The sequence below is a fragment of the Chionomys nivalis genome, chromosome 2 (genome assembly GCF_950005125.1).
Source record: "Chionomys nivalis chromosome 2, mChiNiv1.1, whole genome shotgun sequence".
In the NCBI taxonomy this organism is placed as follows: domain Eukaryota; kingdom Metazoa; phylum Chordata; class Mammalia; order Rodentia; family Cricetidae; genus Chionomys; species Chionomys nivalis.
Window position 1 is genome coordinate 38043747 of NC_080087.1, and position 17842 is coordinate 38061588.

The following is a 17842-nucleotide window of genomic DNA, read 5'->3' on the forward strand; positions in this document are numbered from 1 at the left end:
TCTCCAAACATTTTGGTCCATGTCAAGTAGGGAAAATAAATGTGATAATATGATATTACTACAGGCATTTCTAAAACATAAAATGCTAGTACAAGATTAAACCTCCATTTCCTTGGTCATCCACCTGCATGAAGTATTTACTCTTACTGGATTATCCTTTATATGATTATAAATACATGCATCTTGCTTTCATTCCGGATTATGCTTTCTTTGAGTTCAGTGCCGCACATTGCATTCCAACATATACTGGTAAACCACATGTTCTATAGTCATTTTTCCCTAACCTAGTCTTCAGTCTGGAAATTCAGATACTGTTTTGGCCAGATTACATGGCAGAGAACTGAGATTTAGACATTATACATGCAAGACACTGAGTATGTGTTTGCAGACTGAATGAGTCAAATATAGATGAACCTGGAGCAATTCTTAAAGACCATAGGAAGAAATGCCTGTGGGCTTAAACCTGGCTCTATCTCTCATCAACAGAAAGTGAAAAGTAAGTTATTTAAATCCTTTTAAGTACTAGCATCTTTGTTAGCATATTTCTTTAAAATATGATCACCTGGGTGGCTTATTTGAAATATAGATAGAAAGTCTCTATTCTTCAACTCCATGTCTTTTATTAGCAAAGATGGTTTTGTTGGTGTGATTTTTTCTAGATAATTAATAGTATAAATTCTGTCAAACTCTTAAATATAAAACTCCTAAATTCATGAAAAAAATCACATAAAATAGCTTAACTTTTTTTTATTGATTTTTATTGAGCTCTACATTTTTCTCTGCTCCCCTCCTTGCCTCTCCCCTCTCCTTCAACCCTCCCTCAAGGCCCCCAAGATCAGGAGATCTTGTCTTTTTTATACTTCCCATGTAGATTAGATCTATGTATATCTCTCTTAGTGTCCTCATTGCTGTCTAAGTTCTTTGGGATTTTGATTTTTAGGTTGGTTTTTATTGCTTTATGTTTAAAAACACTTATGAGTGAGTACATGTGATAATTGTCTTTCTGGGTCTGCATTACCTCACTCAAGATGATGTTTTCTAGCTCCATCCGTTTCCCTGCAAAATTCAAGATGTTGTTATTTTTTACTGCTGTGTAGTACTTTATTGTGTAAATGTACCACATTTTCCTTATTCATTCTTTGGTCGAGGGGCATTTAGGTTGTTTCCAGGTTCTGGCTATGACAAACAATGCTTCTATGAACATAGTTGAGCACATGTCCTTATACTGGAGAAGATGTCATAAGTGTTTTTGATCTTGGCCATTCTTACAGGTATAAGATGGAATCTCAGAGTTGTTTTGATTTGCATTTCTCTGATGACTAAGGATGTTGAACGAGTGGAAAACAAAAACTTTAAATCTTTGAAGAAAGAATTTGAAGAAGACAACAGAAAGTGGAAAGATCTCTTATCCTCTTGGGTAGGTAGAATTAAGATAGTAAAAATGGCAATATTACCAAAAACAATGTACAGATTCAATGCATTGCCTATCAAAATCCCAGCAAAATTCTTCACAGACCTCGAAGGAACAGTACTCAACTTCATATGGAAAAGCAAAAAAAAAAAAAAAAAACAGGATAGCTAAAACAATCCTGTACAATAAAAGGACTTCTGGAGGCATCATAATCCCTGACTTTAAACTCTACTACAGAGCTGCAGTACTGAAAACAGCTTGGTATGGCATAAGAACAGACAGGAAGACCAATGGCACCGAATCAAAGACCCGGATATTAATCCACACACCTTCCAACACCTGATTTTTGACAAAGAAGAAAAAAATATCAAATGGAAAAAAGAAAGCATGTTTAACAAATGATGCTGGCATAATTTGGTTATCAACATGTAGAAGAATGAAAATAGACACATATCTATCACTATGCACAAAACTCAAGTCCAAATGGATCAAAGACCTCAACATATAGTAAGCCACACTGAACCTTATAGAAGAGAAAGTGGGAAGTACACTTGAACTCATTGGTACAGGAGACCACTTCCTGAATATAACCTCAGCAACACAGACACTGAGAGAAACAATTAATAAATGGGATCTCCTGAAATTGAAAAGCTTCTATAAAGCAAAGGACATGGTCAGCAAGACAAAAACGACAGCCTACAGAATGGGAAAAGATCTTCACCAACCCCCCATCAGACAGAGGTCTGATCCTCAAAATATACAAAGAACTCAAGAAATTGGTCATCAAAAGAACAAATAATCCAATAAAAATATGGAGTACAGACCTAAACAGAGAACTCTCAACAGAAAAATCTAAACAATAGTATAATGAAATTAATAGGCATTTAAAAATGTTTTTAAAAATTCTCTATTTGTTTGCATATAATGAATGCATATGAAGTCTATCTTGATAAAGTCACAATAGCCTTGATTCTGTCCTGGTAAGAACTCTACATTCTGGTAGCTGACCCAGGCCTGTATAAGGATTTCCAAATGTGTACCTTTTTTCAGTAACTAGAAGATCAAAACAGACAGGGTGCTGACCCCCACATGATGTCAGAATTCCAGGTTATTTATCTTCTGGTTGCTGAATAAACTCTAGGAAGTCTTACATTGGCAGTTTAATGTTCCTTTTCCAGAAAGATGGTCATTACTTTTGTTCACATTACATTGACAAACCACTTCATCTGCTCTCAGGAGTCAAGGAAATTTGATACACCCAAAGAAGTAGAATTTGGCAAATTCTAACAACATCTATCATAGGACCAAAAAGAAGACAATTTGTGAAGAGTTCTGTGTTTTTTTTTTTGTTTTTTGTTTTTGGTTTTTCGAGACAGGGTTTCTCTGTAGCTTTGGTGCCCGTCCTGGAACTAGCTCTTGTAGACCAGGCTGGCCTCGAACTCACAGAGATCCACCTGCCTCTGCCTCCCGAGTGCTGGGATTAAAGGCGTGCACCAACACCGCCCGGCCTAGAGTTCTGTGTCTTATAGGTACTTAGGAAATATTTTGCTTAAGTTAATCGTCAAGGATATTACTAAAGCCACAATTCAAAGAATTTATTGTATACATATATAATATGTAAGTAGCTTGATTTGTCTTACAGTTTTCTTTACTTATGGGGTGTGTGGATGTACATATGAATATATGTGTGAATGAGTATACATGTGTAATCAAAAGCTGATATTAGATGTCTTCCTGGGCATATACACACTTCATATACTGAGCCAAGGTCTCTCAATTAAACCTCCATGTCATCAATTTTGCTAATCTCGCTTGTTTTAAGGGCCATTCCAGCTCTACCTCTTAAGGAAACTCATCCAGTCCAGCTGGCATTTATGTGGGTGTTAGGTATCCAAACCATGGTCCTGATAGCTTTTGTGCCACCCCCTTTACCTACTGTTCCATGCCCTTATGTTAGCTTTTTAAAAAAAGTTATGCATAGTTGTTTTTCTCCTCATTATACTAAGTACAATCATAAGTAGGATATCAATTAGGTATACTTAGTGAGTCTTTTGAAATTCTGGATAAGCATGGCAGGAAGCACTCTCACAGTTGTGGAAATAGCAGAGTATAACATACTCTAGACGTCTCCAAGCCTAAATGATGTTTAGAGACAGTATAACCACATGGAATGAGACAAGTCAGATGTAAATACTTTATATTTTTTGAGGTGATTTTCTGTTAGAAAAAATGTTTCAGCAATTCTCTAATTCCATTCCCAAAGTGACCTTTTGAAGTTGGCGAGGCAATTGTCTTCCTTATTTCAGAAATGAAGTGACTGAGGTATGAAGAGGTCAAAGCCATATTCATGTTTACAACTATTAAATAGCTGTGTTGGAAACAGAAGTCAAAATCCTTGACCTACAGCTCAGTTTTCTATCCAATTCCACCTAACCGTGCAACTGGGCAAACCTAAGCCCATTTTGCTGAGATAACTACCCTTCAGTGAGTCTAAATATGAAGTGCTATTGCAAGGCTCCAATTTCCTTGTGCTTGCACACAGGCAGTCTACCAACTCAGGAGCCTACTGTGCAAGACAAGTCGAAATCAATTCAAGCAATGTTTTACAAATAAGACTCAATTTACTGGTTGATCAGAGATAAACAAAATATCGCAAGCTAGCTGATTCAGGATTCGTGGTGACTTTCGGCTCTCCTAGAATAGGTTGGAGCTTATATCTGACATTGGCCCCACTTCTTGGTCCACGATGTTTCATTAATAATGTTGGCAAAGAGCAGTCACCCTCTTGGAGAGCTTCTAAGTCAGCTCACATAGTCACACTTCATGACCACATTCATAAGTTCAGAGAAAATGCCAGATGGATTTAAATGAAACCAATGACTTTAAGATGGGTAGATTTTGAAACTGGCTGGCATAAATCAGGAGGGTGTCTTCGAATTAACTAGCCTGAGAAGCAATGCAACAAAAATAAATAAGCCCTCCAGCTACTTTTCGTCAATTTGGTTGTCATTCACTTTCAAAGTTGGAGGACTCATTTCTTTATACTGTTTAAACATCATGACAATCTCTATTTACTAAACGGGAGACAAAAAAACATAATTAATTCCAAAGTGCTGCATCTCGCCTTTATAGCACTTTAACCCAGCTTCTAGCAGAATTGCCTATGCAAAAGAGGCATATTGTTTGGCAATGATTTTGTTTATGAACCTGCAGCTCCCTCCTTTGGGAAATGGTAATGATGATTGTACTTTGTTGAAATATTACAAGCGAAAGACAAACTCGGCAGCACAAGCAAATAACAGGGTTATAGTCTACAGCTGAAGAATCTGGAGCAGGAGATATTGCTCTGAATAAAGTCATACCAGTTGTCACTGTGGCATCAAACCTGATCTTCTAACTTAATCTTCTTGAGAATCAATGTGCAATAATGTCTTGTGCTACTATCTGGATTTTTAAAAATGGAGGAAAAGCATATTCCAATATATCTGAAATAATAATTTTATCAGACAAAACGTCACTGTTTCTAAAATAATACACTTAGGATCTTCTCATTAGACTTCTGTGATCAAATTTGGCTCACGTCAGGGTTTTCTCTTTATCCCATGATATATGGTGAAAAAGAAGGAACTAGACTTTGAATGTATCCACATTAAAGCAGTTTATCATTTTAACTACAGCTTTGGTAGTTAAAATGGGATGAGAAAAATACTATTATGGGCATATTATACTTAAACATCAAGATGCCACAAATACCAATCACTTGCCAAGATCAACAGAGTTTATTTGAGCCCCAAAATCTCCCACTCTTTCCTTCAAACCATGTGTTTATAATAATGTTACGGTGTTGTATAAAGGGGTGTCTAATTATGTAAATGAATAAGACTGTGTTTCTTACTACAATCTAGATACCAGTTAATTGCTGAACAGAAGAAAATATTTTATAAACCAGTTTTTAAATATGAGTAGCTAGTAATCATATATCTTCAGTATTTCACCATCTTAACTGCCATAAACGAAACTGTCTTTTTGTTTCTCAATAGAAAGTCATTATCACATGCTCTATCAAAATTGCAGAGGATTTAGCAGTGTTAAAAGTCCAATATTTAAATTTTAAAGGTTCCATGTGATTACCTTCTAGAAAACAGAACCTATGCTTATCTTTAACTTAAAGGCACAAAACTAGACTGTTTAAAATGTACTTTTCTGGCACACTTTTGTTTGCCCCAGATACACATGAGAACACTGTGAGATGGAATTCTAGATCTTACCTGAAGATGGCATCCATCCCTAAATTGTATGTGATTTGCATGAGGATGCTCTCCAAATTTGCAAGCACAGTCATAAAATCTTTTCTACTGACTGGTAAGTTTGTTCCATGTATGGTAAAGGAGTCTTCTTTGAGTGGTAACTCCTCAGTGTGTTCTTCGGTTGGATCTAAATACACCTCCTTAAAGGCTGTGCTGATTCTCAAGTTATTTCCCTAAAGCAGGGGTGCGGGGAGGGGGAAAAGAAAGGATGTATAGGTAAAACTGCATGAAAGATACAAAATTTCTAAAGGTTATCTGAATTTGGATTCTCTACTCCAGTTCTTCCTCAGGAGGGTTTTAACTTAAGATTGCCTTCCTCATGATTTAGCTTTTTTCTGGTGTACATGAATCAAAGACAAAGAAAGGTAAAGACCAACCTTCATCTCATATACTACAAAGTCTACCACTGTGAGTTTTGCATGAACTTGCCTTCTCCATTAACTAAAATCATAGGTGTCACATATATATGCTGTTGCAAACAATTTGATTTCATCCAAGCATGAAAATATCATGTGTTTATGGCAGAGATAGAGATAAGAACTGCAGTGTATCAGGCAAGGACATTTCATTAATATATAAGCTAAAATATTTCTGACTTCCATATAAGGAAAGATCTGCACACTGATGTTCAAAATAGGAAAAGACCGTCATAAGAATCATTGCAGTTTACTTAGGACATTCAAGTCATCCTTCTTATTTAATGTTTTAATAATACATCATCTCTCAACCTTCATCCTTAAGAGAGCTCCTTTTATCTTGAAGGAATCCCAAGATACACATGCAGTTTTATGTTTATGTGAAGTCTAAACCACTTCACTTGATTCTGGAGGAAATTCATTCTGCGTGAGTAATCTTGTCATTCTGCCACTGACCCCTAAGCAAGGAAGACTCGGGGCAGTAACAGAGCCTACAGCTCAATCAGCATCTTCTGTTTGGAACCACTAACACACATACAGGTGTGCATCTAGGGGTATGTACGTAAATACTGGGGGAGTATCCGTCATGGCAGTACGAGAAAGTAAGACAGGGCTCTAAGAATATTACTGCACCCATCATTTGGAATCATACATAGCCTTTCAATTCCCAGAGGCAGTTTCTCTTGCATATTTTCTTCCTAAAGTAAGATCTTCAAGTCAAGAGTTACCAACAGCTCAACAAATTACTTTGCCCCATTTCCCATTGAATATGTAAACAAAACAGAAAACCAAAAATCTACAATATAATGAATTACATAAATTAGTATTGACCTAAACACATGGATCCTGTAACCTTATAAGTGCAGAAGTATGGTTGTATTTTAAATTTAAGTTTCAAAATGTGTCTAAGTGGTTTACTTTGTCATCAGAACCCATTCTGGATTTTCTTGGCATGTATCAGATTGAAACGTGGGCATGGCATAAAACTGCTGAGGTGTATTGTCTTTCATAGCATGTAAATCAGCATCTGTCAATCAATTAAAAGCAGTGTGAGTGGCCTCAGGTGACATGACGATATCATGTGGTTGCACAGTGACATGTTTATTATCTCACCTCTAAGACAGTCATCAGCTGAACAACTTTTTCTGCATCCTCTTCTGCTTCTTCGAGGTCATATGAGATGGTAAATGTCAATTGTCCTCCTACAGCTGGGAGCTGGAAGAGAAGAGACACATAATCATTTCAGCATTGGAGGTGGTTTATCGAATTGTCTTTTTTGTACTATTTTAAAACCCTTTTATTGTTCTAGAGGGCAATATTTGGAAGAAGCAGCAATCGCCAGAGTGCAGACTAGCGACGACAGACATTTCTGTAGGAGTAACCTTTATATGAACCTTGGCCCATCAACAGCAAACTCGAGATAAATATAAATTCTTGGGTTATTTCCCCAGTAACGCAGGCTTGATAGAATAGGATAGGTTCTATGAAATCAAACAGATTTCCCTGTCATCTTCTCAGTCCATAGCTGATCCCAAACAGAAGGTTCAGTGCCAAACTAGACAGTTTCTATCCATCCCTGCATTTACTGTCATTCTGTAGCTCTGAATACAACCAACAAAGACATCCTTCCATTTGAAAGGCACTTTGCATAGACCATGAGCTAAGCTGAGAAACATTATTAGTCAAAACAAAAATAAAGGTTAGCTGCAAAATTTACATGTAAATTCAATCAGGACTACCTGAGAAGGTCTACTTTTGCTTATGTAATCAAGTAAGCTTGTATGGATAAATGTTATTACCCCTTCCTCATTAAGCAAACTTCATTTCTTCTAATGTATGCTTGATGCTTGCATTTTTCTGACATTGGCATTAACCTTGTAAAATATATTTTTCTACTAGAACACAAGATTGTTTTATAGGACAGGAATCAAAACTAGATCTGTGAGTGACAGATTCAATGTAAATGTGGCAGGCCCTTAAACATTCTATCCTGGCACTGTAAACAAAGGCATCACTAGAATAAGGCTGATGATTTGTATTCTGCTGTTCACTTTGTGCTGACAAGCGGAGCCCCAGCTTCCCCGACCTGGGCTCTCTGTGTGTCCTTTCCTGGCAGCCCTTGACCAGAAGGTACTTTCCAGGAAGGCAAAGGATGGAGGAGGAAGAGCCTGGATCCCTTCGAGTTGTCCCACAGGGGCCACGCAGAGCTTGCTATGGCTCATTAAACAGGATTTTACATTGCAGCTCAGCATTGGCTTAGAAGAGCTCATTACATGATGCTCTGGAGGGACTGAAATTTAGAAAACATTTATGCCCCTGCTCCTCTGAGTAATGTGCTACTCTAATGTCTTTTCATATATAAAATAATACTTATCTGCCTGGACAATAGGATTTGGCATTATTATAAGTAATGGGGGATGAATCTATATACCACGGTTTTGGTTCCCAACATTTCACGTAGCCTGCTTGTTCAAATCAGCAAGACATCAGTAAGAGGCTAAAAAAACTGCAACTGATATTTATTAATATCTCAAAGAAAACTGAATTATTTAGTGTTTTCTAAATTAATAAAATTATACAGTAGGAGGTAGCCATTCGAGATCCCAATTTGGAACATAGGCATAGTGTGAGCTAACGGGAATTAGGACTTTGGCACAGGAAAGTGGGGATGATACACTGAACCCAGAGTTGCATACTAAATATTCAATATACCCAAATTTTATGTCCTTGCCTGAATCTTTTTAGGAGTGAAGCTTGATCATTTTTTTTCAAGTTCCATTACTGAATCAAGGCAAATGTTGCATTTAAATACAGTAACCTAGTACAATATTGTTTTTACATTATTGCACATTTTTTACATTAGAATGGTCTTGCTAGAAATTTCCTGATAGAATCCTTGTAGTTTTCTGTTAGCGCAAATACTTGCCTGGTTAACATTTCAACAGCCAAAAGACCAAGAAAGACCATTTTTAATCATGTTTAAGTGTAGTAAAAAAATCTTTAAAAGAATCATGAGTATTAGAACTGAAGGATTCTAGAAAGGAGACAGTTGTCCCTTTCTGGAATCCCCAAACCCAACCATTAGCATTCACTGAATAGTTCAAGAAGACATGATATTTGTGGAAAAATATGTGCTGTATGTAATTAATTTTCCATAATTTTGAGCTTTCTAAAACCCATTTATAAATTCCATCTTTGGGACTTGACGTTAATTTAGGGAAAACATTCATTTTCATAATTTTATTAAGCCTTGCATAAGTCAATAGAACATCTAATTTACTCCCATGATTTATTAACTCCCTTGAAATCATTATATTGGCTAGAGAAAATAGGGCTTTCTACAGGGAGGAGTAGGACACCTTCAGTTCACTTGGATATGATTATTGTAATTACTTGGTGCATTATACTGTCCCTATAAGATGTGAATATTGTATGCCTTTTCAATTCTAGGAAAAAAGTAAATTTCTTGAGAATAGGTCATTCTGTGAGATTTCCTATTGACTTAGTTTTTTACTTTTTTTCTTGCTTATTTATTCAGAAAAATTTTCCATGGGGAGATTCAGTCACCAAGTGGAGAAGGAATTTCCTATTGGAGGGCAAAACACTGTTCTATTCCAGGATGTCGTTCAGGATTAAATCCTATATGCTCCAGGCCTCCTTTTCACACCACTAAGAAAATAATAGCTCTTTCCCATGAGCATTTGCTTTAATTCTACCTTGGTTGGAAAGAAACAGCTTGTTTGTAAGTAACATTATTGCTTCATGCAATATGGGACTCTTGTCTAGCATAATAACATGGTTAAATGGGGCAGGAAAACTTTCCACTCATGAGAGGAAAATTGCTGGATGCAATTGGCTTTACCAACAAAGTATTGGGTATGGGGTTGTGCTTATGTGTGTTCTACTAAGTTTAAAGGAATGTGAATTGAGGAAGTGTGGGGTGTAGCACTCTACTGAGGACACTGCACACCCGGAGAGCAAATTCTTCTCTGGAAATAAGCAGGGGACATTTGGCTTTCTGATGTCAGATGATCATCACTGTTATCCCAGTAAATGGAGTGTAAAACCTAATATTTGCTTCTGCTTACCAGAGCAAATATTTCAAGAAGAATATAGTAAAAATGAAATGAGTAAAAAGTTTTGTAATAATGAGCTAGATAAATTAAACATAGCTGTAAGTTTCCATTTCGTACCACAGACAGTATAAGGGTTTCATCTTTCTACATTCTCAAGACTTAGAGACTAAAATTCTGAAAAGTTATTCCTTCCTCCTAGACAAGTATTTACAGTGTATATATTCAGTATGTTCATGGAGTTGCAAGGTCCCAATGTGGTCTTTCACACATTTATGATTCTGAAGTAGACATGCTGCCTTTTCAGAGATTGTAATGTATTAGAACAAAATCAGGCAGTATTAAGTTATAGAAAATGTAGAAAATAACAGAGTAAACTTAATAACATGTGCCTCTTTTAGCATATAGGAAATTGACTAGGAACTGGGGTTGCCTAAAAGAGATGATACAGTAGAGAAATATGGTGTAGGAGGCAAGAGACCTCATAGTATAGAGTTTCTGTAAGAAGCAGGCTGGATGCTTTGTAGCATTCATGCCATGGCTGTGTCAAAGGGCATTTCCAGGCATTACTATACCTCATAGAGCTTTAAGCTAGGTAAGAGTGATGATTAGCTTTCTCTTCTGGTTACCTACATAGCATCTTTCTAAAACTATGAAAGCTAGCCAGTGGACATGGTCCAAGTCAGTACCAACTTGATTTCTTCATGGTTTATGATTCAAGTTATTGTATCTTTAGCAAAAGAGTCTTACCATCGAGTTCAGGGGGATAACTAAGAGAAATGGCAATATCCTGTAGTGATTAGGGGTATGTAGGACCCAACTGGCCATCAACTAAAAAAGATGTCCCCATCCTGGAGGTTTTATTTCCAACCTACAATGTCTGGTAGGGACAATGTTACCCTGTCATATGGTAGCTCCATTTAAATTATTTTATGTATGTACATGTATATTTTTTAGGACATGTGTATAGTTCTAAAAGGCCTCATAAAGCTAGAAATAGATCTACCACATGATCCATCTATACTACTCTTGGGCATCTACCTAAAGCACTTATGTCCTACTATAGAGATGCTGGCTCCTACATGTTCATTGCTGCTCTGAACAATGTCTCCCAAATAGATATCTAACACTTTGTAAACATTATTCTGCTCATATGAAAAATAAAAGTTTAAAACTGGTGGGTGGATGGATGAAATCAGAAATGATCACTCTGAATGAAGTAACCCAGGCATAGGAAAACAAATATCATCTCTTTTCTCCCATATGTGGCTGTTAGCTTTGAGCCTTCAGATGAGTGTTATTCATTTGGAATACCCATAACAGCTAATAAAATAGGAAGAGACTGTGGGGAATAAAGTGGGCTTACAAGGGCGGGGAGATAGAATGGAGTGATATAAAGGGGGGATTAATGCAACAGAAAGAGCAAATGAGATGTGGTGGAGGAGGAGGAGCAGGTAGAGAAGGAACAATGAGAAGGGAAAATTGACACTAAAGACCTTTTAAAGTGTAAAAAATTTCTTAAAACATACACATACATAAAAAGAAGTGCTGAGCTGGGTGTGGTGGTGCACACCTTTAATCCTAACACTTGGGAGACAGAGGCAGGTTCATCTCTGTGAGTTCAAGGCCAGCCTGGTCTACAGAGTGAGTTCCAGGACAGACTCCAAAGCTAAAGAGAAACCCTGTCTTGAAAAACAAAACCAAATAGGAAAAAAGAAATGCTGAATATTCTTAAGCATTTTCCCGGCTATTTTCATTTTGTCTTTTGAGAGCTTTGTATTTAGTTCTTTGCTCCCATTTTTAATTGAGATGCCTTTTTTCATTATCTTGGTGTTTTTATCTATCAGGTGCCTAACTAATCGCTTTCTGATTGTATTTAAGACCTGTTTAATGAGGTGGGTCCATACCTGGCTCCATTATCTGGGCTAAGAACAACAGACTGGATAGGTCATGGGCCATATGGTAGAATCCACTAAAATTATAGACATAGAATTAAAGCAAGTCCTAGTGACCTATCTCTATACTGATAGGTTAGTGCAACTCCCAAACCTCATCAGAGAAGCCTCTCCCCATTCCCAGTAGATAGTAGCTAACACTGAGACCCACAGCTCGTCAAAACATAGAGAAAGAAACTATAGAATGTTCAACCCCAAATGGGGCATCTATATCATATTCCTTTCCCCAAAGTGCAGGGATCATTGTTGAAGAGGAGGCAGAAACATTTTGAAAACCAGAAGTAGTGAATGACTTCAAAGAAACAGCATTCTCTGACAGAACAGGGCAATTGCGCATACAAATTCACAACAGTTATGACAGCATGTACAAGACCTGTGTAAGCTGAAGCCAGATAAACATCTTAGCATAAAGGTGGTGATGTGAGAACCAAGCCCTATCTCTAGTTCAGGAGCTTTTTAACAGTTAGCTTCAGGAAGAAGCACAACTAGTTTTCTCTAAGATGCCATTGATTGGTGGGATATGCACTACATTCTAGGATAGCTCCCAATACTACGAGTATTTGGCCAACATAAACTGAACTTATGGTTCCATTCCCCACTCAAGGAGGGTACAAAATTGTGGCTAGGGACTGAGGGTATTCTCTGAAGTGCTGGAAATACGAATATGATCAAAATACATCTTTAATATTTTTAAGAATTAATAAGACATTATTTAATTTATTTTTTATTTTTATATATTTTTATTTTATTTTATTTTTTATTTATTAAATATTTCTGCCTCCTCCCCGCCACCGCCTCTCATTTCCCTCCTCCTCCCCTAATCAAGTCCCCCACCCTCATCAGCCCTAAGAGCAATCAGTGTTCTCTGTCCTGTGGGAAGTCCAAGGACCACCCACCTCCATCCAGGTCTAGTAAGGTGAGCATCCAAACTGCCTAGGCTCCCACCAAGCCAGTACGTGCAGTAGGATCAAAAACCCATTGCCATTGTTCTTGAGTTCTCAGTAGTCCTCATTATCCGCTATGTTCAGCGAATCCGGTTTTATCCCATGCTTTTTCAGACCCAGGCCAGCTGGCCTTGATGAGTTCCCGATAGACCATCCCGTTGTCTCAGTTTGTGGGTGCACCCCTCGCGGTCCTGAGTTCCTTGCTCGTGCTCTCTTTCCTTCTGCTCCTGATTTGGACCTTGAGATTTCAGTCCGGTGCTCCAATGTGGGTCTCTGTCTCTGTCTCCTTTCATCGCCTGATGAAGGTTAATATTCAGGAGGATGCCTTTCTTTCTATGTTTTTCTTTGGGTTCACCTTCTTATTTAGCTTCTCTAGGATCACGAATTATATGCTCAATGTCCTTTATTTATGGCTAGAAACCAAATATGAGTGAGTACATCCCATGTTCCTTTTTTTGGGTCTGACTTACCTCACTTAAAAAGAAGCTTGGAAGCTGTTTTCTTCTACAGAAGTGGATTCCTTTCTCCTTGTTTCCTACCTGCCTGCTTTCCTTCCCTATTTCTTTTCCTCAATCTTTGACCCATTACTTCCTTATTCTAATTCTTCATAACTAATATAAAGTTTCAATAGTAACTTTCTTTCACAGTAGCTCTATTTATTTCTTTAATTAGAAATGGAAGAGGCAAAAAGTAACTTTGGGATGTCCCTTTAGCCATTACAACTACAGTCAGTCCAACCAGATAATTTGATTTCTCAACATCCGGTGACACCTAAGCTTTGAGAGTACAAAGTAGGAGTGCAATGCTGCTTGTGACCATACCAAGAACAGAGATCCAGGGTTGATGACCACTGACAGTTCCTCAATGCGACCAACAGTGAGGGGACCACCAGATCCATGCATTACACAGATTAACCACGCTAAATTTACTCTGCTTCAAATTTGCCAATTTCACCAAACTTTCATGAATTATATTTTATTCAGTGCTTTATAGTGATAACTATAAGAGACACACAACTTAATGTTTTGATTGGCTAGGAGGAGAAAATAATTGTGAGAGACATATAAAGAAGAACAGAGAGGACAGTGTGATTGTCCATGCACATAAAGGTGAATTCATGGTCCCGTGGAGACACTCTTCATATGTTTACTTTTCCATGTCACAAACCAAGACAAAACAATATGGTCCATATACTCATCTATAATGCAACTCAATGGGGCTATAAAATTCTTTTCCAAATCACAAGACTTTTGGTCGCATGTGAAAACCACACCCTTGTTGGTTCTCCTATAAGAAGAAACCCTGTGGATCCATTTTAGTGTACAGCAAACAGGTTAGTTTTTCTTTTCCTCATATATAGACTCAATTGAGGTCTCTTGAAAATAACAATGACCTACAAACATATTACTTGTACACTGCCTAGTAGATGAACAATAGATTGAAAGAAAAAAAGCATCCTGTACAGTAAAGTTAATACTTGCTCTTCCAGTCAAGTTCCCTGATGTAGAGAACTATTGCTATTTTGTGACACACACTGATGCTGAGCAAGTAGAATCTCAACAAATGCAAACATAGCAGCCAAATTCACAAAGCTGTTCTGTGCTCTGTGGCTCAGACTCAAAACAAGGTCTTTGCAACAGATGTTCACTTTCCATCTACTTAAGTTTGGGTGAAACATTCCACTGACAATCTTGCTATGAGCTAGATTAATTTATATGCAAAAATCCTGTACAAAATACGTGTAACACATAATTAAACATCTATCTAATCAAATAAACCACAAAATGTAGTTTTATATATACATATTTAGTTTTTTTTCTGTCTAGGGCTTAAATTTTTTTCAAGAACTTTGCCAAGAATATTGTAACTGTGTGCTCATGACACACACAACATTGACTCTGGTTCAAACAACAAGGCTCATTTTAATTCAAGTTCCATTAAGTTAAAATAAATAGGCTTACTGTAACATAAATTACAAATGAGTAATAACAAGATGCACAATCCTTTAAAAATGTTATGGAAACTCTGGAGAGAGAGAGACAGACAGAGAGACAGACAGACAGACAGACAGACAGACAGACAGACAGAGAAGCATTGCTATTCTCCTTTAATCTCTCACTGTTTAGGGAATTTTGTCTCTTAAGGATATTTATTACCTTTGATAGTTTGTGGATACCATCCAGCTATCCCTTACTTTATTACCAGAGACAAACAAGAGTGAAGAAAAAGTTTTTCTCTCTCCTGTTGTTTGCACCTTTGGTGACCTTGATCAAAGTCTATCATGTTGTTTGTTCAGTTAATTTTGGTTTACAATATTCAGATGAAGGATGTTTAGAAAGAGCAGTTAATACATCTATCTATCATCTATCTATCTATCTATCTATCTATCATCTATCTATCCATCTATCTATCTATCATCTATCTATCTATCTATCTATCTATCTATCTATCATCTATCTATCTATCCATCTATCTATCTATCATCTATCTATCTATCATCTATCTATCTATCTATCTATCTATCTATCTATCTATCTATCTATCATCTATCTATCTATCTATCTATCTATCTATCTATCTATCTATCTATCATCTATCTATCATCTATCTATCTATCTATCTATCTATCTATCATCTATCTATCTATCATCTATCTATCTATCTATCTATCTATCTATCTATCTATCTATCTATCTATCTATCTTTTTGCAAAAGCAGAAGTGAGACTACTAGACACAGTATTTTGCTTGGATTCTAAATGTTACTGATCTGCTACTATTTTATTTCCTCTTCTCTCTCATTCATGAATGCTGCTGGTGATTCTTTATTGGGGCAGTAGAAGTTGGTTGTGAATTTCAGAAGATAACAATCTTAGAGGTTCAGAGGGTACTAAGTCATACTCAAGAGAAGAATCAACAGGCCAATAAAAGACATCTAAGTATCTTCTTCCAGAATAAATGGAAGAAATTGTGTCAGTGTTCTAATATGTCTATTAATAAGAGCATCTTATATAAATCACACAAATATAAAGCTTATTCCTGAATCTTTAACATCCTAGTTTGGGATTCAGACTCTGCCTTTATGTGATGTGTAATTCTTGGGGAAGTTTTTTATGCTTCCAGAGGTTCAGTTAAATGACCTGAATTGCTCATCTTTTAAAAGCTCATTTTAATAGTAAAATGAGAACATACACATGTAGTCCTTCACTTGGCACAGTGTACATAGTAAATGAAAGTTTTTAGCCATATCATTGTAGTAAGTATCATCTTCCAAATTAAAATTCTACAAAGAGCCCTCAATTAAGCCCTAATGGCAGAAATATTTATTTCATGATTCTAAATGCTTTCTTAAAAAGAAAAAAAAAGTTCTCAGGATTTCTGGGAGATCATAGTGATGGAGGACTCAGCTCTTACACATGTCTTAATGTTTCCTGTGGTGCTGTGCAGCATTTCACAGATAGTAGACCTTGCATAAATATCTGCTGAATTTTAATAGCATTCATAACCATCTATCATTTCAAAGTATTATATATGGAGAGAACATAAAGAGCAAAATAAAGTTGGACTATCCTAGAGATAGTTTGCAGTTGTTTTTTAAAAACATGTCTCTATTGTTTTCTCTATTCTTTTAAGTCCTAAAAACAAATCTAAGCAAATATATCCACCTTAGCATTTCAGTGACGTGAGCTTACTTATGCCCACTGTACTGCTGACTGGCAAACCATAAATGCATTAGTCTTAAAAGAAGGAACTTTTACCATTTAGGAAGTTTGATTGGCAGTTAAAGAGGGCGGAATCAATATTTAAGCCATTTAGACATTCACACATATAAATCAACTTTATGGTCTTCTGTTTTGCCAGTTTCTATGTGGTGGGATAATAATGTAAATCTCAGCACCCAATACATACTTTATAAGTTGTAAATATATCTTCAGTATGTTATGATCTGTGGGTAAGCCATATAACCCTTGAATTAAAAGGACAGCAAATACACAGGCATAAGGAAGCAGAGGTGCACCTGCCCTCATAGCTAGTCAGAGCACATCCGGCACCCTGTGATCAGCTCCTGACACCACCATTTAAGAGGGTAGTTGACAAATTAGAGTTCATCCAAAGAGGTGTGACTGGGATGCTGATGGCTCCAAGAGCTGAACAGGGGTTTAGAAAGGTAACACAAGTACTTAACCTTAGAAAGAGAAGACTTTAAAAAGCTGTTTTCCTGGAACATTTGAAGGTTTATCATCTGTGATAGACAGGGAAATAGTGATTTATTTTGTGAACATAGAACCAGTATCAGACAATGTCAGGGGAGGGGTATTTTCTTAAAACCTGCATAAATATTGGACATCTAGAATTGTCTGAAATGCAGTAGTGTGTGAATGCATTGTATCTCTGAAGGTGCAGGAACAGAGGTCTATCCGTCTGGGTTGGAGAAAGACTCCCACACCATCTGAATGGTGGCTCTAAAACTGATATCTTGGTATGATATGCAATTCCATCCTTATAGCTCTGCAACTAAGGCATTAATATTAGATTGCTTAAATATTAGAGGGTGATCATTTGCAAATTCTAATGTAAAGCACCAGAATATTAATTACATTTAGACACAACTGTTCTATAATTTTAGAGTTAAACAATATGCAGGGCAGAGGGACATATACATAGACATAAGTAAAATAGATAAAAATGTAATGATATGTTCCCTCTCTAAATGTATTCCACATATTTACTCTGTGA

General features: G+C 36.7%; 1 protein-coding gene across 2 annotated transcripts in view; it reads right to left on the minus strand.

Moving 5' to 3' along the window:
• Positions 1-17842, minus strand: part of Lama2 (laminin subunit alpha 2) — a 603732-nt gene that overhangs the window by 250101 nt on the left and 335789 nt on the right. For both annotated transcript variants that reach the window (XM_057755686.1, XM_057755676.1), the window contains exons 13-14: positions 7248-7349; positions 5680-5891 (exon numbers count right to left, since the gene is read on the minus strand). In XM_057755686.1, the coding sequence (XP_057611669.1) occupies positions 5680-5891; positions 7248-7349 (314 nt within the window). The remainder of the gene's footprint in view (positions 1-5679; positions 5892-7247; positions 7350-17842) is intronic.